Source organism: Sorex araneus, chromosome 4 (genome assembly GCF_027595985.1).
Source record: "Sorex araneus isolate mSorAra2 chromosome 4, mSorAra2.pri, whole genome shotgun sequence".
NCBI lineage: Eukaryota > Metazoa > Chordata > Mammalia > Eulipotyphla > Soricidae > Sorex > Sorex araneus.
In genome coordinates, this window is record NC_073305.1 from 37,405,663 (window position 1) to 37,428,865 (window position 23,203).

Genomic DNA, 23,203 nt, shown 5'->3' on the forward strand with positions numbered 1-23,203 from the left:
GCATTGCTGGGTGTGACCCAAAAAGCTTAACAAAGAGAAAAAAAAAAGGTAAAACCTTTTTTAGGCCTGCCCCTAGCATAGTGTTTTGTTTGTGTCAGTACTTCACTCCTTTAGGGAGAGGTTCCCAAGCAGTGTTCAGGAGGCCTGGGGTTCCCATCAGCATTTCTCAGCCAACTGACAGATGGGGGTTCACAGGGGCCTGAGGATGGCATGCCACTCAGGGCCTTGTGTGCTGGGACGCTCAGAACCACACCCGGGGGTCTCAGGAGCCCCCAGGCTACAACCAGCAGTACTTGGAGGGGACCTTGTGGTGCCAGGGATCAAGCTGGGGCGGGCACATGCTAGGCATACATCCTAATTGCTGTACTGTTCCCCCAGCCCTTTCCACTTTTTTGTGGGTGAATGGTAATACTCCATTGTAATACTCCACAGTTCTTTCATTTGACAGACACAGATGTTTTCATATTTTTGGCTAATGATGCAGCTGCGTATACAAGAGATTTTGGTTATCAATGTAGCTTTTTTCCTTTGTAAATATTGGTCTTTCTGTGTTAGTAGAGCCTTCTCTAGGTTGAAGCTATGTAAATATGTACCTATCTTTTTAAAGGGTGTTTCATTACCTTGTCCTGTCAATTACCTAGTTCCTTATTTCTAGATGTTTCGCTGCTACTGTGAGTGGGTGCCCCATTCCCCATTGTATGCTTATCTGTTTACTTCATTGTATTAGAAAGGTTTTTTTTTTAATTTTTTTAAAATTTATTATATTAAAGCACCATGATTTACAGTTATTCATAGTTGAATTTTAGGCAGTGTCAGCTTTTCTCCACCAGTATTTCGAGGTTCCCTCCCATCCTGCCAGCCTTGCCTCCTTGACAAGCATTTTTTTTTTTTCTTTGTGGGTCACACTCAGCGATGCTCAGGGGTTACTTCTGGCTTTGCACTCAGGAATTACTCCTGGCAGTGGACAAGCATATTTTTAAGTTTGGTTAGAAAAGTTTTTCTTTGATTGCCAACCAACTTGTCACCTTTTTCTTTAAAAAAGAAAAAAAATATATATATATATACACACACATATATATGTGTGTATATATACACAATGTAGGGCCCTATAATTTGCAATATTGTTAATATTAACGTTTCAGGAATACAGGGTTGCTTCCCCACACCCACTGCCTGCAGCCAGAGTATCAGTACCATCTACCAATGCCGCTCAGTCTCTCCTCGACCCTGCCCCCCACCCACCACCTCTTAGAAAACTCAGTTCTGTAGGCACTCAGAATCTGTTATGATTAACCATTGTTTTTCCTTTATTATGTTTCTTTATGCTCCACACATAAATGAGATCATTCAGTATTTGTCTTTTCTTCCTTTGACTCACTTTGCTCAGCACGATACCCTCCAGTTCCGTCCAAGTTGAAGCAAACTGCAAGACTTGTAGTATTTCATTCGTATATAACAGTGTCTTTATCTGCTCAGCTGCTTTTATGCAGTTGGGATGTTTCCAGATCTTGGCGATTATGAATAGCACTGCAATGAATAGGAGTGCAAATATGTTTTCAAATTAATGTTTTTGTGTTCCTGGGGTAGAAGCCAAGAAGTGGAGTTGCTGGGTCATTTGGAAGCCCTGTTGTTAATATTTTGAAAAATCTGCTTGCTGTTTTCCGTAGAAGCTGAACAGAACAACATCCCTACCAACAGTGCATGAGAGTTCCTTTTCTACCGCATCCTCACAAGCACTGGTTGTTTGGGGTTTTTCTGATATGTGCTGGTCTCACTCGAGTGAGATGATTTCTCGTTGTTGTTTTGATTTGCATTTCCCTGTTAATACGGGATGAAGAACATATTTTATAACCCTGTTGACTCTGTATGTCTTGGAGGCAGTGTCTGCTCAGGAGTTTGTTTTTCTGCTGTGGGGTTTCATGAGCGCTTTATCAGTCTTGGATATAGCCCTTTCCACTTGTGTGCTGTGTGATGTTTTCTCCCCTCAGTTGTGCCTTCTTTAGGGCAGAATTTTGTGGGGGGAATTAATGGGGGACTGAGGTCAGAGGTACAGCTCAGTGGTAGAATACATATATCACACACGTGAGGCCCTGGGTTTAATCCCTACCACACATACACACTAAAGGTTGCAGTAGGAGTTAGCCAGACAGAGTGGAAGAAAGAGCTTCCAGACAGGAAATTCTGCATGTGGAATGGAAAGTTGACCAAAAGGCCAGCAGGAGGGAGCCCAGGAATTGGCTTCATGATGGCGCCACCTGCCTTAAAGGCATGAGGCCTCAGCTTTGGTCCCATCACCTCCCCACATGCTCCGGGCAAGTCCAGTGGCACAACAAAGCACCAGCTCAAGCACACTGCAACCTGCATGTGCAAATGCCACTGCGCAATGTGCAAGCCCCGTGTATCATGTGAGCACACTACCAAGTTGCTGTAATCTCTGCTCATTGCAGCAGCAGAGAGAAGGGAGGCAGGAGCCGAATAGATACATCAGTGCACACACAAGGAAATAGAGCAGTGGGGAAGGGCCCTGTTGGGACGCAGCAGGAGTAGGTCAGCGTCAGATGGGCTCATCTTGTACGAGGTGATTACTGCTATTCTCCTCTTACCTTTTCAGTTTTTTAAAATACAACAGACTTGATGGAATCAGAAATGAATTTTATTCGGAAAACAGGAATTTTGAATTTCCAGTTTCCTGCTCATAAGTTACACTCTGTTAGTGTAAGTTTTATAACGTCCTTAGAAGCAAATCTTGATTGTTTCTGCCAGGTTTCCTATGTGATTCGAGATGAAGTAGAGAAGTACAATCGGAACGGGGTCAATGCCCTCCAGCTGGATCCAGCTCTCAATAGACTTTTCACCGCCGGGCGGGACTCGATCATAAGGATATGGAGTGTCAATCAGCACAAGGTAAAACAGGGCTGAATTTACAGTTTCAGCCCTTACTTGGTACAATTTGATCTTTAAAAGGTTTTTTTTTTTTTAACAGTTTCAGATTTTATCTTTTTGAGCCCTGAGTTATTTTGTTTACTTTTTTCTACATGGACATTGCAGCCAGAATTCTGGCATCTTCTAAACAGCAACGCCCTGGGGAGTTTCAGAAGGGTTTTAGCTATGGTGGGGCCTCCCCAAACCTGGTTTGGGATAAGAATATTGAGGCTGGGGAGATAGTACAGCAGATAGGGTGCTTGCCTTGCACCAGGCCAACCTGAGTGCAATTGGGTTCAGTCCCCAATACCCCTTGTCATCCCTTGAGCCCCACCAGGAATGACCCCTGATCCCAGAGCCAGGAGCAAGCCCTTAGCACTGCCAGGTTTGACCCACAAACTAAAAAATGTTCTCTGCTACTGAGGGACAAAGAAATTTGTCTGTTGAGGGGGTTATGTTCAACAGTTTATTTTCTACTTATGTTCTGAATTCTTGTCTTGGGCCTATTTCCACTTCCACATAATCCACTCAGGCCCACACACTGTCTCGCTCTCAGGAGGACTGCCGTGGCCCCTGTCCATGGCCACTTGTCTCCCTGACTTTTGTTGCCCTCACAACAGCCAGAGGAACCTGGGAAGAGGAAATGGAGCTTAGTGATAGAACATGTTCCTTGCCTGTGTAAGACCCTGAGTTTCACCGAAAAGGTAAAAGTGCCCCCCAAAGATTGGCAACCTTTTTCAGTTATACCTTCAAAAGGTTGACTGTGCTTTGACATTGTAATTGATCTTGAATAAATATTTGATTGTTCATTCAAAAGCAATTAGCGTGCTTATCTGTCAGACTTACTAGATCAAGTAATATTTGTAAAAATAGAAAGGCTGCATGTTCCCCACCTCACCTCCCCAAAAAAGTGGAGCACATGCCCACTTCCAGTCAGTTTAATCAGTGGCTGAATAAATAGCAGTACTCCTACATTTGGGGGGGCAGGGGGGAAGAAGGCCACATGCTCATGCTCCCTTTTTTTAGTAGAAAGTTTTTTTCTTGAGCCAGGAGCAGGATTTAGGTAGGTGTAAAGATAAATCCCCAGTCAAATGAAGAAAAACTCGGTTTTGGTTTTGTGTGTTTTATTTCGGAGCCACACCTGGCAGTGCCTAGGGTTTATTCCTGGCCTCCCACTAAGGTATCACTCCTGGCAGTGCTGGGAGACCATATTGGTACTGGACACCAAGTCCAGGTCAGCACTGCACATGCCCTATCCACTGTATTATCTCTCTGGACCCTTTGTATTTTTGTTCGAATGCTGTCATGTGAATGACATAGAAAAGAAAAGGAGTATTGATTGGGTTCTTAATGTATACCAGACACTCTTGGCACTTTCTTACCCAATACTACTTTATTCTTACAATAATCCTCCAAGCCAGCTGTTCAGCTCCTCCCTCCTTTCCACACCCGGCTGTGCTCGGGGCTTACTCTGGACTCTGTGCTCAGGGATCACTCCTAGTGTGCTGGGAAGCATCTGCAGTGCTAGAGATTGAGCCCACCTTAGGGCAGGAGCCTTAACCCCTCTGCCATCTCTCCAGGATCAAATTCACAGAGGCGGTAAGGCACCAAGAGGTCTGCAGTGAAATAACTTAAGGAAAAAAAAAAAAAAAAACAGGAAATCGGTCCTTGTGGGGACCATCCAGTGTCAGAGTGCAGGTGTAGACTGCACTGTCAGAACCCACCCAGTGTCAGAGCCCTGCTGTAGACCCTGTGCCTTTTAAAGTCTATGTCTTTTAAACATTTTTTTTTTTTGAAGTTCCACAGTTGCTGCTTAATGTTTCTTTAAATGGACTTTTGGTCCAGCGGAAGCAGTGGGGCTACCATGTCCAAAACGTGGAAAGTAAACAAATAGGTTTTAAAGCACTTTTTTGGAACTTCCATATGAACTGGAATGTGAATTTTGAACTTTCTGTCAATTTACATTGTTTCACACAAATGAAGGATTAACCTGTAACAATCTAGAAAGCCTCCTGTCCTGCCTTCAGTTTTTTTTTCATTCATTATTTTATAACAAAATTGAGTAGTGTCTTGAAGAGAGCTTTTCTCTTTACCCATGCTGTGTCTTGTACTTGTCCGTCTTAGATGTAGGCTATAATTAAATACTGGCCTCTTAATTACCTGGCCTCTCCTGGTAATGAAGCCAGGTCAGAAGAATAGAGGAATCTCAAGTTACTGAGTTAAAATGGTGAAATGGGTAATACTGCTAGCTTCCATTTTTTTCTCTGAAAAACTGTAGATGCCATGAGGAAAACAGTTAAGTCAGAATATAAAGACAGCTCTAAGAAGCTGAAAGGAAATGTTTTCAGCTCTCTCTGCAGTTGGCTACGGATTCAGTCACCTCCTTTGGATCCCTGCTGTCTGCTATGAGCCGTCACCTGTGGCTCATTTCCCTTGCCTGTAGGCTTGTTCAGGTCCTGGCCTTTCAGTGAACCCCTTCCTATGGCACTTTATGTCTCATACAGTACTAACCCAGATCCTGGTATTTTCCTACCACAAGGACAAATTAAGCATTTTCCCTGGAAAACTAGACTTTGATTAGTAAGAAAACTTTCCCCAAACAAAGCCTCTATTTACATTTGTTATCTGAAAGCATAATCTGTTGGATGAAATTTTGTTCTGAATTCAGTTGTCAATTTTAAGACCTTAAAGCAGTAAGTCACTTTAATTAAAGACCCAAACATCTGTAACTTACTACGTTTCATTCTCTAATAATTTGTGACTTGTTACAGTTCTTCCTCTGATATAAACTGTTGAAATCTTGTGGTTTTTCATTTTCTTTTCAGCAAGATCCCTATATAGCTTCTATGGAACACCATACCGATTGGGTAAATGACATTGTACTCTGTTGTAATGGGAAAACATGTAAGTATTTCTTTGGATTATTTGACTTCTGAAAGTTTTTTTTTCAGTATGATACATTTTTATTGTAAATTTTTTCCTTACATGCAGAAAAGCAAGCCCACTGGGAGAGCTCAGCTTGTTAAAATTTTGCAGGAGAAAAACTTAGATCAAGAAACATGGGGCTGGAGCGATAGCACATCGGGTAGGGCGTTTGCCTTGCACGCGGTCGACCCGGATTCAATTCCCAGCATCCCATATGGTCCCCTGAGCACTGCCAGGAGTGATTCCTGAGTGCATGAGCCAGGAGTAACCCCTGTGCATCGCCAGGTGTGACCCAAAAATCAAAAAAAAAACAAACAGCGGGGGTGGGGAGGCTAGAGCAATAGCACAGCGGGTAGGGCATTTGCCTTGCACTTGGCCAATCCAGGTTCAACTTCCAGCATCCCATATGGTCCCCTGAGCACTGCCAGGAGTAATCCTGAGTGTAGAGCAGGATTAACCCCTGTGCATCACCAGGCGTGACCCAAAAAGCAAAAAAAGAAACAGCTGGGACCCAAGGATTGAGTCCCAGTGGTAGAACACCGCCTTCCACGTATGAGGTCTTGAGTTCTTCCCTGGCACTGACCCATATCGCCAAGTGCTAGGGAGCATTGCTGGTGAGATCCCTGGTGCCATCATAATTACCAGTTCTCCACATATCCCTGTATAGTGCATCCAAGCGTGAGTGCCTCTTGGTGCACCTAAGGGTGTGACCCCCTGACACTGCAGAAACATGACACCCACAACAACAAAGGAAAGAGAAAGGATGTTATTATAAAATACATGGGTTATCGGAGTACCCCGGTACAGGGCTTTAAATCACAGCCCCTTGCCTCAGTGGATTGCTCTCTGCTCGTCTAAATACTGTTGACTAGTTTTGTCCACATTTCAATAGTTACAAATAAACTCATACAAAAAATGTAGTTTCACCCTTATTAATAACATTTTTTTCTTACTATGGTAAAATCTGTTTGTTGGTTTTGCATTCTTTGCTGTTGTTGTTTGGGGCACCCCCAGCAGTGGTCAGAGTGTACTCCTGCCTCTTTGTACAGGAATCACTCCTGATGGGATTCCGGGGTCCATATTGGACACCAGCGATTAAACCCAGGTTGGCCAAGTGCAAGGCAGCTATGTTATCTTTCTGGCACTGGTTTTACATTCCTTATTAGAGAAATTATTCTTAATCACTTTAGTCACCTCTTCAGCCGAAACACTTTTTTTTAAAAAAGTTGTGTCATACCTACTTAAAAAGTATATGAGACAAAATGTGAGTTCTCAACTTTTAGGGGCACAGTGTGTTTTATGAATGAATAGTAAATGTTTGAAATAATGTTACAACTGCTGTAAATATTTAGATATAGTGTATATGTGAACATCAGTTTGAAACTGTTGCTTTTTTTGAGATAAATTTTTAAAAGGATAAGTCATCCTATTAAGGAGTTTGGCAATTCTCTTTCTCTTCTAGTAATATCTGCTTCTTCTGACACAACTGTGAAAGTATGGAATGCACATAAGGGATTTTGCATGTCAACATTAAGGACACATAAGGTAAAGCAACCAACTTTGTTCTCCGTCTTTGGTGTGCTGTTAGGACCTCAGTGGTTTATATGGCTCATTTTTGTTACTGCTATACACAGTAAGTAGTAGTATGTGTATTCTGTTTCAGGATTATGTAAAGGCCTTAGCATATGCCAAGGATAAAGAGCTGGTCGCGTCTGCTGGGCTGGACAGACAGATATTCCTTTGGGATGTGAATACTCTCACAGCACTGACTGCCTCAAACAACACTGTCACAAGTAAGGTGTTTGAGAAAATTGTCTTTGAAAAGGATGCAAGTTGAATGGTCTTGAAAACAGCTTTGCTTGGTTCACATCAGGGCAGTGGCTCCTGTTTCGAAAGTGCTTCTCCCTGTAGCATCCCAGCGGGTGGTTGAACTGGTTGGCTCTGGCTCCTCACTGCAGTCTGAAACTGGTAACTTCCCCCAGGGCGACCTGGTTGTTCGTGAACATGTGCGTGTCCCAGCTCCCTCACTAAAGGATGCTCCTGCAGAGCAGGGAAATGGATCTTGTTGCTCCTTTGTGTCTTTGTGTCTCCCACAGCATCACCTGGCCCAGAGCCATACACTCTGCAGGTACTGACAGAGGTGGTGATTGCCTTTGTCAGGTTGGCAGTTGTTGACTTTTAAACGCATGTTAGGACCCTGGGAGTTAATGGCCAAGATGGAAAATACTAAAGGGGAAAAAAATAATCAAACATTCTCAGTACCTATTTTGTGGAACCCCTTCAGAGCAGCTCTATGGAAGCCAGTCCGTCTCAGGTGCTTCAAGTGATTATCTGGGACACTCACAGATGATTTATAGCATGGATGCCTCATCAGCTAAGAGAGGCCAGATTGCCAGGACACATCCTGGACTTGAAGTTGAGCCTCAGGAGTGGCCTCATCTATTATAGTCCTCTCAGCTAGGCATCAGAGGGACTGTTTAGGCTGAACTCTGCCCCAAACTTTGTTCAGGACATGGGCTGGAACTACCTTTGTCTCTACATTGTAGTTTCAATTCATAATGACTAGAATACTCACATTGACTTGTGAAACTTTTTGTATGACTTGGTATGTGAGAAGAAAGGAAAGTTAGGAGACTGGTATTTGTAACTACTTGAGTTATATTTTGCCCTTTCCCCCAGGAAATATGTGGTGGTATGGTCTAACACAGTTCATTTTGATTTTCCTTGATTTTTTTTTTTTCTCCTACATTTTATCAGTGATTCAGCAGCTGGCCCTACTGGGACTGTTGTGAAGAGTTGTTAGCTTTTTATAGATGTAAGGCCTTTCTTAAAAAAAAAAATACTAGTGCTTGGTGAAGGGATGGGTGTTCGAGCATTGTATAACTGAGACTTAAACCTGAAAGCTTTGTAACTTTCCACATGGTGATTCAATAAAAGAATAAATTAATTAAAAAAAATACTAGTGCAAACAATACAAAAGGTAGGTTGGACCGAGTTTGTGACTCAACAGTAGAGTACTTGCCTAGCATGTGTAAGGGTCTGGGTATTACCCCTCCACACCACATGGTCCTCTGTGTCTGGAGCCGCCCCAAAGCATAAAGCCAGGGGTAGCCCCCAGGAGTGTTGGGTGAGTCAAAAACCAAAACAAAAAAGTCAAGAATTATCTCAAACTCAGAAATGGGGTTTTAGTGGTACAGAATCTGTGACAACTATGCCTAAGCTTAGACTTGCTTAGAGAAGATATCTCATGCCTTTAAGAGTACAGAGGAATAGTAAAGAATATTAAAGTATTCAACAAAGGTAGCCTTTGCTGAGCACTTCCTGCAAACAGTTGCTTTTCTAAATAGTCTTCATGGAGTAGCATCTGTGTTTATAGCTTTCCCACGTGTCTTTATGTTGGCATTGTAAAATGAAGGGCAGGCTTAAGAGGTAGCTTTTCGTGTGGCATTTTCACTGCACTCACACTATCCTGAGTCAAAGGTCGTGAGCGTGATTCTTAGTTGTGACAGATTCCTCTCCAGTGTATAATAGTATCATTCTCTAGTATTGCCTTTTGCTGCATCTGATCTGGGGGTGAAAATAGTATATTTGTTTCCTTGAGTAACGGTGAGTTTGGATATACTTTTCATTTTTATTAGCAAATGTACATCTTTGAATATACATTACTGTAATAACAGTGCAATTCCGTTTTTCAAGTATGTTTATTGACTAATTAATTTGCTCAAATTCAGAATGATGTAAACTTTGGTAATAGTATTTTTCTTCAGAGTTATCTCCATGAGAGGTCGACTTCTTTTTAAAACACTTAAAAAGATAAGAGTCTTATAAATCAAGTGATTAAAAGTATGGTTTTGCTGACTGTACACTAAACAGTTGTTGGTTGTGTTAACATTTTGCTCCATTTGTCCTTAATAGCTTCTTCTTTAAGTGGAAACAAAGATTCCATTTATAGCCTGGCAATGAATCAACTGGGAACAATTATTGTATCAGGATCCACTGAGAAGGTAAGGGGAAGCTTAAAGGATTTATTTTAACACTAGAAAAGAAACCAAGGGACTGGAGTGATAGTATAGTGGGTAGGGCTTTTGCTTTGTATGCGGCCAACAAAGGTTCGCTCCCCAGCACCCCCTGTATGGTCTCCCAGGCCAGCCAGGAGTGATCCTGAGTTTACAGAAGTAATTACAGAAGTAATCCCTGGGCACTACTGGGTATCACCCCCCAAAATCGAGCAAACAAAATCAAAATAATTTGAAAACATAGACTATTTTGCATGGTGGATACTTAAAGAAAGGTTTTACTTCGAACAAATAAAAGTATCATCACGTAATAACTGTTGGGGGACAGAAGAGAACTTTGGAGGTTACAGGTAGTAGGTGTCGAAGGTTTGTGGACTTTTTGACATTAAAAATGTCTCCTTGAGAAGCTTGGAAGCCATAGATATTGCCCATTGGCAGAAGCAATCTCTGCTTCACAGAATTTCATATTTATCATGTCATTTACATTTGGTCAGATATAATCTGTTCACTTTTTGTTGTTGTTATTTTGTTAAATCACAGGTTTTAAGGGTTTGGGATCCAAGAACTTGTGCAAAACTAATGAAGCTTAAAGGCCACACGGATAATGTGAAGGCCTTGCTGCTGAACAGAGACGGCACCCAGGTATGCAGTCTTCCTGGGGCCTGGGCCTCGTGCGGGAATGTCACTGGTCATCACTTTGTGTTCTGTACATGTGTTGATTCACACTAATTAACTACCCAGTTAGATAGTACTGCTGGTAGCATGCTTACCTCACATGCAGCCAACGTGAGTTCGATCCCTGGCATGTCCAGGCATCGCCAGGAGGAATTCCTGAGTATTGCCAGGTGTGGCCCAAAAGTATCAACAACAACAGCAACAGCAGAACTACTCAGTTGCATATTTTAGAATTATTTTGTTTGTATCACTTTTAAATAAAGGCAGAGTAAAAGAATTTTCTCAGAATAATTCTAAGGAAGATGACCTGTATAATATGTAGGGTTAGGATAATTTTAATTGGCACCTACGCAATTACATAATAGTTGGTGAATTACAAATTGTAGTTCTACTCTGTAGCAGTGGGGAAATAATCATCAATATGGATAATAAAAATTTAAAAAAAATAAACAAGTGCCATCTTACGTTATGACACACTTGTGCTGTGACTCCCTTGGCCACTGTCTCAGAGAATAGAGCTGATTAGAACTGATGGAGACAGGATGGGGGTCAGAAGATGATGATCTTAGAGACACCACTCCTCTGCCGCTTGGACATCATATCCAGAAGTGGTGTGCGTGTGTATGTGTTTGTGTTAGAGAAACCTTTGTTCAGAGTCATAGGACGTTTTGAAAAATTAACTAAAGGAAGAAAGTAATTTTTCAGAACCAGACACACATAAGAGTCTTGGAAATACCTGCCCCTGCAGCTGTTTGGGCTGTGGGAGGGTCTCGGTGTCAGAGGACCTTGAGAGCAGGACCGTCTCCATACTGGTCTTCCATTACTCATCTCTGCAGTGGGACTCCTATGTTGCATTTGTGCCAAGGGCAAGATTAGAAGTAATAAACGTATTCTACTCTGTACTCTATAGCATTTTCTGGAACTCTCGATCGATCTCGTTGCAGCTGCATTTTCACGGGAATGAGTGTAAGATGTGCAGTGCATTCAGCTCCCCGCTGTCTTGCGGTGACGCTGCTAGGCGACCCTTACGAGGGTCTCCCAGGCCTTGTTCTTCTGTTAGCTTCCTCCAGGTTTGGACTGGCTCACGTGGTCTGCGTTGCAGTGACCCTTAAATAGGAGTCCTGCCAACCTGGGCAGGACTCGCCTTCAGGATTTTCTAAGGACCCACAGGTGGCCAGGGAGACCAGCCGCAGGCAGTCTTGCTTGGAGGTTTCCCCTCCTTGAGCAGGTACTGTGGCTTGGACTGTTCGGCCTGCGGTACATGCCACCAGATGCCCTCCTGCTACTTCTTCCTAGGGGAAGAACTGGGGGAGCCCTGTGGGTCACACACTACTTAAAGCAGAGTTTCCCTACCTTTCCAACCTTGTTTTTTCCCTATGCCTACCGACTCCTCAGTTGGCAGAATATACTGTGGCCCCCTTGGAATATGCCACAGGCCCACAGAAGGGTTATGGCCCCTGGTTGAGAAACCCCGTCCAAGAATATCTCCTGTTCAGTGTCCTCCATGCCTTGTCTCCCTCATATAGTGTATTGTGAGCTGTGGTGATGTATTGTGTATGACCCTGTCGTTGGAGTAGCAACAAAGGGAAGGAAAGGGGGGAAATAAATAATAGTTTTTAAATAAACACCGCATGTATGCTTATAAATGCACTACACTTGAAGTCAGCAGTACTTACCATAAACAAAGGCAATGATGTGGCACTACTTTACAAGCCGCCTGTTAGCCTTCGAATATATAATTAAGCAGCCATCTTTTCTCCTCCATCCATTTTCCTCATTGGCAGATAGAGACTAAATGTAAATTTAACCACTGATTACTCAGCATATTTATATTAGGGAATTGAGCCACACAGCAGCTGTAATCACTGCTAACTGAGGGGAGGCAGAGAGAAGAGAGAAAAAGAAACGACCAAACTTCTACTTTGTGATTCTTGGGCTCTTATCATGTGGAAGAGCCTGTTATCAGGGTCATTACGGCTTACTGGCCAGGATTGGTGCTGCCTCGTGCGTTGCTGCTGCTGGGACGGCCACTGAGAGCTGAGTGAGGCTGAGTGGTCTGTTGCTTTGGCTTAATTCACTGTTCCTTAAATCCTCAGTTCTCTCTGGATAACCTGGGCAGGACTCGCCTTCAGGATTTTCTAAGGACCCACAGGTGGTCGGGGAGACCAGCCGCAGGCAGTCTTGCTTGGAGGTGTCCCCTCCTTGAGCAGGTACTGTGGCTTGGACTGTTCGGCCTGCGGTACATGCCACCAGACGCCCTTATCAGGGGCAAAAATACAGATTTTGGAGAGATCATGTGTACGGCGTCAGGAGAGAGGCCAAGTTCAAAGCACACGCATGAATTTGGGGCCAGGATTCTAACCTTCGGTCTTCTGTTCCAGTGCCTTTCTGGCAGCTCTGACGGGACGATTCGCCTGTGGTCCCTGGGCCAGCAACGATGTATTGCAACTTACAGAGTCCATGATGAAGGCGTCTGGGCTCTGCAGGTCAACGATGCCTTCACGCACGTGTACTCCGGAGGAAGGGACAGGAAGATCTACTGTACAGACCTAAGGAACCCTGACATTCGGGTGCTCATTTGTGAAGAAAAAGCGCCTGTTCTCAAGGTGTGTCTCATGTTTCAGTTTTACAGTTAAGTTTCCATTATGTGTTAGCAGCAAAGTCTACATTATACATGAATTAACCATGGCGTCACACAAAGGATGTTTGCCATTGTTGCACGTTGTCTGTGGAAGGAAGCGTGACTTTCTCAGGGGTGTGTGGCCCTCTGGTGGACAGATCCCAGTTGAGTTACTCACATCGTTGTTGAGCTTGCCAGCTTTCCCGTAGGTGTCTGTGAGCAGACAGCAAGGCGTAGGTATGTCCACTGCCTCACGAGGGAGGACAGGACCTTCTGCAAGCCCTTCCTGCTGAAAGCCATCCTGGTCCTCGGCAGCAGGGGTGTGGGGGAAGGGCTGCTCCATGCTGTTAACGGAGAAACCCGGGCACCAGAGAGGCAGCACCGAGAGATAGCTAGACTCTTGTATGGCAAGCAGCTGACCCTCGTTTGGTCTCTAGCACCAGTCTGGTCCCCCAGGCACTGTCAGGAGTAGCCAGCTGCCAAACATTGCTGGGTGTGCCGCTCCCCCTCCCCCCCATTCAAGTAAAAAAAAAAATTTTTAATGAGAATATAAGAAAAAAAAAATTTTAATGAGAATATAAGAAAAACCTCAACTGAAATTTGGTCAGTCACATATGACAAGATATCCAGTGGGAACCATGGAGTTGCATATTAAAGCTATAGTGAGGAAATTTTCAGATTTTAAAATAGAATCATAAACACCAGCTCAGCTCTTTTCTCAGAAATCATCTGATAAAAAAGCAAAACAAAACCAAAAAAAAAAAAAAACAAGGAACAACTGTACATATCCATCGTCCATAATACTTAAGGGACATCTCAAACCCAGATCACAGGAGAAGGAAGGGCTTCCAAAGGGAAGGAATTCAGAGGGACCATTGAGAGCACTCCTGGCGCCCAAGGGCTCCAGCAAAGGGTTGAGATGGTGGAGCACCACCATCAGTCCTTTAGAGGAGCAGAGCAGTGACGCCGGGTTCTTAAGGCAGATGGGAGACGGCAGGCACAGGCACAAGGAGATCTAAGTCCTGCCCCTGCCAGAGCTCTCTGGCTGTGGAGAAAAAGACTACAGGAACTTAGCACAGGCATCGCCACATGCTCTGAGGGTCCTTGCTGAACTGAGATCCTGCAGTACTAGGGCTCCAGCCCTGTCCCCAGGGCCCCACACCTGAGTGCTCGCAGCACTTGCCTGATAGGATCCACACACAGATACCGAATGAAGGACTTGATGCTTCGTGTATAGCTAGCCAGTCCTGGCCCTTCGAAGGAGTAAGCCTCCACAAACGGATGTCTGTGCTTTGTTTTCAGATGGAACTTGATAGATCAGCTGACCCACCTCCTGCAATCTGGGTTGCAACAACTAAGTCGACAGTAAATAAATGGGTAAGTGAGCCACTGTTCCCCAGGAAAGTCTCATGAACGTGCCGTTTGTTACCACAGTGCACTGCTAGAGCCTCGGTGTGAACGTGACTCCCGTGCTTTTGGACAGGCTGATAGCTGAGATCCCTATGAGTGCAGCTGTGACCCTAAGTACTGTATTAAAATTAGGCTAATAGTCAAAACGAGGCTCTGACCCTTTTTTTTTTCCAGGAACCAAAAAACACATTTAAGGTGCTTCAGAGTCGAATGGCATTGTTGCCTGATGTAAATATAACTACAGTTTCTGACCTTGTGAAGTGGAAATTGGCAACCCACCTATCTACGCAGCAGGAAAAATCAATTAGGATCCTGTTTGTTTAAACCCAAAGTAGTCTGTTTTGCTTTCAGATTATGTCCCTTTTCCTCATAGGGGAAAGTTGAGGGCTGGAAGTAGAGGGTCGGAGCCAAGAGACAGTACAGCAGCAGGGCACTTGCCTTGCATGTGATCGATCCAGGTTCTGTCCCCAACACCCCATGTGGTCCCCCAAGCACTACTGGGAGTGATTCCTGAGCACAGAGCCAGTTGGCCCTGAGCACAGCCGGGTGTGGCCCAAGAGAAAAGAAGTAAAGGGTAAGCAGAGAGCAGTCATGCAAAGGCCCTGTGGTTCTCAGGCGGGCGTGCGAGCTGCTCTGCAGTGGAGCGCGCCTCACATACGAGAGCAGGGGAAAAACAAACGTGCAGAATTACTTGTGGTTCTGAAGTCTTAAGTAATGATTCAGAGGTTCTTTCTCAGTGGTGTATTTGTAGAAAACAAGACAGAATTGTTTGCATTTACCCTGTTTAAATGCAGGTGTTCTCTGCCTTGTACAAAATGCTATATGGCTTGTGTACATTTTTGGGTGTCGGTTTGAGATCAGCATAACTACCTGGAAGAATTTCCAAATGGACAAGATTCCCCTTGTTTAATTTTTCAATTCATGGTAGATAACCATACATTGTAACTAGCATTTTTAATTTTTATTTAGGCTCCATAATTTACAATATTGTTAATAGTACACTTTTAACATGTACTGTTCCAGCCCTACATACCTACACTAGTGTAGTATCCCTCCAGCACAAATCCCAGGGTCCCTCCCATCCCCGTTCTCTGCCTTCTTAGCAACTCTTTTGTTTTTACTTAATTATTATCGTATGAGTCACATGCTTACACTAGTGCTGGCGTTTATGGTTTTAATGCACACAGTTGCCTCACCTTTTCAAAGTACCTTTGACCATTGTATGACAAATATTTTTGGTTAATGTTATTGTTTGGTTTTTCTCATTTGTTCTGGTTTTTTTCTTGCCACTTTAAACAGATTGGCAAAGCTTATAAACCATAAAATTATTAAATGATTTTGTCCCTTTAGACACTGAAAGGAATTCATAATTTTAGAGCCTCTGGAGATTATGACAATGACTGTACAAATCCTATAACACCCCTTTGTACCCAGCCTGACCAGGTTATTAAAGGTGAGTATGGAATTTGGAGGTATTGTACTTTCTACTGTACTAATAATAGTTTCTAAGAGACTTGGGGGCTGGAGAGATAGTACAGGGGGCAAACCGCTTCCTCCTACAACATGACTTACCTGGGTTCAATCCCCGGCATCCCACACGGTCCCCGGAGCATGGCAAGGAGTGAGCCCTGAGCACCGCCACGTGGCCCAGGAAAGAAAGAGAGTGAGAAACTGACAAGGAAATGACCTTCCTTTAAATATAATTTTGATATTAGCATAATCAGTAATATATTGGTATTAGGGGTTTTGTTTGGGTTTAGGAGGGCCACACCTGACAGAGCTCAGGGGCAGTTCCCGGCTGTGTGCTTAGGGTTGCTCTGGGCAGAGCTTGGTGGACTGTGCAGTGCCGGGGATCAAGTCTGGGCCTCCTGCATGCTTTGCCTGGACACATCCTGCTGAGCTGGCACTCCCGCTCTCGCTCCTGCTCTCTCACTTTGCCCCTATACTGATTTACTTTTGTTAGTTTTGGGGGGGAGGGCCACATCTCACATATTCAGGGCTTACTGGTTCTGTACTCATGAGTCACTTCTAACAGTCCTCAGGGGACACATGTGATGCCAGGGGTTGGCTGCATGCAAGGCAAGAGAGTAACCCTTTGGTTACTGTCTCTTTAGCTCTAATAATATGGTGGGTTTTTTTTAATAAAAGAAAACCTTATTTTAAAAGTGCTATTTAATACTTGCTTCAGCAGTATGTTTGCTAAAATGGGAACAATAAGAGAAGATTGGCATGCCCCTCTAGAAGTATGACACATAAATTTATGACGCTGTTTATATTTTCAAGGTAGCTCAGAAGGCTCTGCTGGTACCAAGGCTCTGCTTTGTAACCACTCAGATAATGATTTCATGGAGATACCATGATGAGGATGTTTAATGAGCTCATAGAAGCAATAGTACAGACAGCCAGTAAACCATGAGAAAGGGGTTGGAGTGGACAGAGCAAGCATACAGAGGGTAGGGTGCTCACCTTACATGTGGCCGGCCCAGCTTTGATTCCCAGCTTCACATATTGATCCCCTGAGCACCATCAGGTATGATCCCTGAGCTCACAGCCAAGAGTAGTCCCTGAGCACCACCTGGTATCGTCCAACCGAAACAAACAAAAGAAAAAGAAATAAGTAAGTGGGGCCAGAAAGATAGTCCAGTGGGCAGAGTACTTGTCTTGCCTGAGGCTGACCCAGATTTGATCCCCAGCACCACATACAGTTTTCCAAGCATACGACTCCTGAGCCCAGAGCCAGGAGTAACCCCTGAGCACTACTAAGTATGACCTCAAAGCAAAATAAAACAAAAATACACAAGAAAGTATGAGAGCAGAAATGAAAAAACTAATCAGGATTGGTAGGACTGAAGAGAATAGCAGGTAAAATTATTTTAAAAACTTTATTGGAAAGCCTCAGCATCAGAGTGAAATGTGCTATTTTGCTGAGGATGTAGCTCTGATAAAACACTTGCCAAATTTGCATGTGTGAGGCCCTAAGTCTGATACCCACAATTATTATCATTAATAATAATAATATCTAGTTACTTTAAAGTAGACTTCCTTCAGTTAATCTGTTACCCCAGCATCACAATAGCCACGGTCAGGGTAAAGCTACAGCCACTGTAAAATACTTCTATTTAATATTTAAAGGTCAGAGCTTAACCTCAAGTGCTTCTCCATTCTAACAACTGGAAATGACAACTTTAATTTTAGTGTCAGAGTTTGGAATGCCAGTAGTGAATGTTGCATTTATCTGTAGTTTGTAGAGGTCTCTATTGCTATTACCTTTAGACTAGAATACCCGTTCAGGTGGTATAACACAGAGGAAGGATAGGAAGGAAGCATCACTGAGAGATGAGACTATTTTCCTTTATCATTGTGCCTTTACCCACTGGATAATATTGTTGCCCTCCACACTTTTCCACTAGCATCCCATTGAATTGTGGGATCTTTTCATCTATAATCTGCTAGTAAAATCAAGTAGTTTTCGGGGCTGGAGCGATAGCACAGTGGGTAGGGCGTTTGCCTTGCACGTGGCCGACCCAGGTTCTAATCCCAGCATTCCATATGGTCCCCTGAGCACCACCAGGAGTAATTCCTGAATGAAGAGCCAGAAGTAACCCCTGTGCATCGCCGGGTGTGACCCAAAAACAAAACAAAACAAAAAAAAAATCAAGTCGTTTTCCTTTGTTTGGTCTTAAGGTACTGCAGATAGAATTATGTATCGTTGATTTGTTTGCTGTTTTCTTATAACAGATACAGTTTATGCTGCTACTTGCCAGCTAACAGTTACTGCTATACCTTCAGTTTCGATGTATAATTAATTTTTCTAATTATGTGGATTTTTTTTCCTTAGGGGGTGCTAGTATTATTCAGTGCCACATTCTTAATGATAAGAGACATATATTAACCAAAGATACCAACAATAATGTGGCATTTTGGGATGTATTAAAGGTGAGTACCTTTTTTATGATAAGTTATAAGTCATTATATTATAAATGCCCCTTGATTTTTATTAAATTTTATTACATTTGATAACCAAGATAAAAAATACATAAATGAAGGGTCTGAGGGTATGTATGTCTTAGTGGTTAAGCATTAATGGCATGTATGAACTAGGGGTCAGAGAGATAGTCCAGCAAATAGGTAATTTGCCTTGCACACAGCTAACCTGGGTTCACTCCCCACCACCCCAAATGATCTCCCCAGCCTGCCAGGTATGATCCCTGAGTGCAGAGCCAGGAGTAAGGCCGGAGCACTGCCAGGTGTGGCCCCAGAACAAAGGAAAACAAAAGTTATATAGCTAGAGAGTAAGAAATCGTGGGGTAGCTTATGGGCAAGTGTTCTTGCTCACAGCTCAAGAAATCAGGAGAGCTTTGTGGTGGAAAAATCATTTCAAAAGGATTCTAATAGATGAATGCAGAGAATTTTAGGAAGAAAAGATGAATGACAGAGGCACAGAAAAGAAAAGCTAACGTGCTTTATTCAGGGCAAAGTAGACAGTTTTGTTTAATGGGAGACCCAGGGGAGTCGAAGGAAGAGGTGCAGGGATTGAGGACAAAAGACGAGATTCTGGGAAACAGTCTTGAATCACAGCCCCCAGAGTTGGCATCTCTCTGGTATAGCCTAAGGTGATTGTAGAGCAAGGGATGCCTGTGTTCAAAGGAGTAGTCTCAACTATTACAGAGAGGAACTGAAAGATGCTTGTCTTTTTTTCCCTTAATGTAGGAGTACTGCTGTTTATTCAGCCGTTGATTAAGCTGATTGAATTGGGCATGAACTTCATGGTCTTAAACATAATGAATCAGGGGTCTGAAGGAGGAGGCAAATGTTGGGCATACCATGAATAAAGATGAATTGAGAAGATCTGGTGCATTGGTTAGAAATGAAACACTTAGCTGTAAGGAAAAGAGACCCACTGAAGTGTACTTCTGGGTCTAAGGAATGAGGTGAATCGATCTCTCTTGGCAGCAGGAGCCTTGACCTTATAATACTGCTCTCCTGTGGGGCAGCTGTGCAGGGGTCACCTGATTTCAAAACCAAAGTATGAAAGACAATTGGTTTCTCTCTGCAGTGGACTCGGAGCTCCTCTGGGAACTCGAATTATTTCTCAGAAGGGTCCTGTGGCGCCTGGTAGGCCCTTTCCTGTCCCTGTGGCTTGTCTTCCCTGCATGCGGCCTGACACCTGATGCACTGCAGAATAGCCACCAGATCTGAGCAAGCTAGCTACTTTCTCAGGGTTGCTGACTCTCTGCCCATACACCTAGTGCTTGCTCTTGGTCTAATTAGCTGGAGTATAGTGGAGCAAAGTGTCAGGATCAGAGGCAGTTCCATTTAGACAGGCTCGGAGCTGGCATGCATTGTCATCCCCATTTTTGTATCCTTGGCAGATTCCCATTTCCAGCCAAACACTATACCATGACGTGAGATTGAGATCAGGTGCAATAGACATTACAGGTTAACAGAAGTAGGGTTGTGAGGAGCATTTAGGAGCAAAGGGTTAGTGTAGGCCAGAGCTGCATTCTGGTCCTCCCATAATTAGCCAAGTCATGGCAGGAACACACTGAACTTCACTGGATGTCTAGATTCCTAAAAAGCAGTTGGTGCCTATCTCAACTGTTGTTGTTGAGGTGATACTCAAGTAGTTTTTTATCATAGTGGTCAGCATATGATAGGCTATTGTATTATGAATACACATGCAACATCAGATATTCATCAGGACTAAGATGGGGAGTGGGGAAAAAATAAACTGATAGAAAAGACAGGCCTGTGAATAAAATTAGAGGCTGCAGAAAGCATAGGGAATGGTTAACAGTATTCCTTTGACATCTGTTGGAATAAAAGGGAGAGAAAGGGACAGAGATGAGTTATAGGTTTCTGAATGACAGTTTGGTGAGTGGATACGAGGGGGTTGTTGAGAAAAAGGGACTCGCTGAGAGAGGCAATGAATTTGAGTTTATGCAGGCTTTCTGGGGAGAGCTGTCTACTGAGCAGGTAACTGTGTATTCTAAGCACAAATGAAAGAATAGCCAGGAGTAATAGATTCAGAAGCCATCAGATCATGGATTACCACTGAAGCCCTGGAGAATGGCAGAGTTTTCAGGGTGTACGTGTATGCTGCAAAGAAAAGAAACCGAGAACCAAGGCATCACCCTTTTTGGGTTGTTTGACCAAGGGGAAGCTATGGAAGTGTGGAAAACCAAAAGCCAGTGGCAGCTCCAAAATGAATTGAGCATTTTAGAAAGAAGTTTACAGTTAGCATCGTTGACTTCCTGGGAGTTGATGTAAGATAAGTGTCACGTGCCCATGCATTTAACCAGTAAAATGAATGGTGTCTGGGGACAGTGGGCTCTAGAGAGTCTTAGGGCTAAAAGCCAGGTTGAGTGAGCAGGCTAGTGACTAAAAGATAAAGAAACAGAATTTCAGCAAGATGGTCTTTGATGAACTTGAGTGACGTGGACAGGAAGAGGCAGTAGCTGTAGAAGCTTCAGGAATAAGGAGATCCAGGGAAGGTTTTATTTTGGAGTTTGAAATCTTGTTCACTGCTCTGAGAGAGAAGCCGTAGAAACACAAGATGGCAGATGATGGTGACAGGTCTCCAAGAAAGAAGAGGTGAAGGGATAAAGTGTACAGCAAGAAGGGTGCCTTTTGCTTTGTACCAGAAGGAATAGTTGCAGACAAGTAATCAGATTTAGTTTCAGCTTCTCTTTTTTATGAATTGCAATCAGACTGGATGTAGTGAGGGAGGGAGGGAGGGAGTGTGGTCAGAGATAGGAGGAGAGTAAAGATTCAACAAGATGTTTGTGGGGACCTGACTTTGGAAACAGAAGAAACTTAACTCGGGTGAAGTTGGAGACAGAACAGTTGTAGGAGGATTACCAACGATTTGCAGGATCAGTATGCCCTGTGTGTTATTTCTGTTGATGATGTTCGGGATGGAAGCAAAAAATCAAGATGGGGCCCAGAGTCCCCAGAACCCCTTGTGGTCCTCTGAGCCCACCAGTAGTGATCCCTGAGCACAGAGCCAGGAGTAAGCCCCGAGCACAGCCAGTTGTGCCCCTCCCCCAAAAAGGGACATGGTGATGGGACTGTAAAGCACTGAATCCGGGGCTCGGGTTTCCAAAGAGTGAAAAAGTGACCGCAGAATTCGCTAAGTGTCACTGAGAGGAAGGGATATGGTTTACTGCTGCTAATGACAGGTGCCCGAAGACATTTGGGAGTGGGTCAGGTGGGGCCCTAAGACCACTCCTAGTGACACTCAGCCAGCTGGACTGGATTGTTCATGCTCGGGCCTGGGGATGCAGTGCTCCTCAGACCCAGCATCGAGGACCACAGGGCCTCACTTGGGCTGTTCCCAGGGGTGCTCAGGGGACTCTGCAGTGCTGGGAATTGAACTTGGGGCCTCACGCATACAAGATGTGCTCTGGCCCTAGGAACTGTTCCCTGACCCAGAAATACTTTTTGTATGGAGATGGTAGAGCTTTTTGTTTGTTTGTTTGTATGGAGATGGTAGGCTTCTGTGTGCTTTTAGGCGCCTGGGGTGGGAGAAAAGCAGAATCGCCCTTTGAGAGGAGGATTCTGTGATGTAGGGATATCAAGAAGGGGCCAGGCTGTTAGAGGAGGAGGTGGGGGTGATCGGGCTGGGAGGAAATGGTTGGGATTAAGCTAAACTCTGTCTGGAAGGACTCCATGCCATCCTAGGAACTCAGGATACAGTTTGAGGAGTATGCTTGTTTAAGGAAAAAGAAAAAAAAAAAAGGAAAGAGTTGTAATGGCCAAGAAAGATAAAATTGCAACCCAGAATATAGCTGTTATCAGACAGTAGCTTAAAATTCTCCTAAGGTGATTAGTAACTATTACTTGTTCCTGGAAAATTGTAACATTCTTTTAGCTAAAGTGTGGTGCCACATTAAGTATATCAGCAAAATTAAGGACTGGAGTGATAGTACAGTGGGTAGGATGTTTGCCTTGCATGTGGCCGACCCAGGTTCAATTCCTCTGTCCCTCTGGGAGAGCCCGGCAAGCTATCAAGAGTATTCTGCCTGCACGGCAGAGCCTGGCAAGGTACCCGTGGCGTATTTGATATGCCAAAAACAGTAACAAGTCTCACAATGGAGACGTTACTGGTGCCTGCTCAAGCAAATTGATGAACAACGGGACGACAGTGCAACGACAGTGCTACAGCAAAATTAAATTACTGACTTCAGTAAAAGGCTTATTTGAGGTTTTCTAATTTAAAAGTTCAATAACAAATAATTATGTAAAGGTAAATGCTTTGAGGTAAAATTATTTGACCACATTTTTAAAAAAATACAATTGATTCCATTTTATAAGGCAAATGTGAACATATATAAAATTTTAAATAGCTGAGTCAGAATAAAATTAATTCAGTATTTAATATGAATAACTATTTCAATATCTCTCTTACATATAGGCCTGTAAAGTTGAAGATCTGGGCAAAGTGGATTTTGAAGATGAAATTAAGAAAAGATTTAAGATGGTGTATGTGCCAAATTGGTTCTCAGTAGACTTAAAAACGGGGGTAAGTTAGAAGTTGTTTATGTAGTTTGGGATATTTGAAGTGTCCTCCTTTCGGTCCTTTCAGAGTGAATGATCAGTGTCAGAGAGGCTGGTGTTTCAAAGCTGTGAAAGA

General features: G+C 43.6%; 1 protein-coding gene and 1 non-coding gene across 2 annotated transcripts in view; both read left to right on the forward strand.

Annotated features, from left to right (window-relative positions):
• WDR48 (WD repeat domain 48) overlaps positions 1-23,203 on the forward strand; it is a 51,922-nt gene that overhangs the window by 15,236 nt on the left and 13,483 nt on the right. Inside the window, exons 2-12 of the mRNA XM_004614560.3 lie at positions 2,764-2,904; positions 5,748-5,826; positions 7,310-7,392; positions 7,511-7,640; positions 9,763-9,851; positions 10,404-10,505; positions 12,920-13,144; positions 14,461-14,535; positions 15,919-16,021; positions 18,407-18,504; positions 22,985-23,092. Coding sequence (XP_004614617.1) covers positions 2,764-2,904; positions 5,748-5,826; positions 7,310-7,392; positions 7,511-7,640; positions 9,763-9,851; positions 10,404-10,505; positions 12,920-13,144; positions 14,461-14,535; positions 15,919-16,021; positions 18,407-18,504; positions 22,985-23,092 — 1,233 coding nt within the window. The remainder of the gene's footprint in view (positions 1-2,763; positions 2,905-5,747; positions 5,827-7,309; positions 7,393-7,510; positions 7,641-9,762; positions 9,852-10,403; positions 10,506-12,919; positions 13,145-14,460; positions 14,536-15,918; positions 16,022-18,406; positions 18,505-22,984; positions 23,093-23,203) is intronic.
• LOC129404586 (U6 spliceosomal RNA) lies at positions 16,744-16,848 on the forward strand. The gene has a single exon (XR_008629977.1). It is a non-coding gene; the product is annotated as a U6 spliceosomal RNA (small nuclear RNA).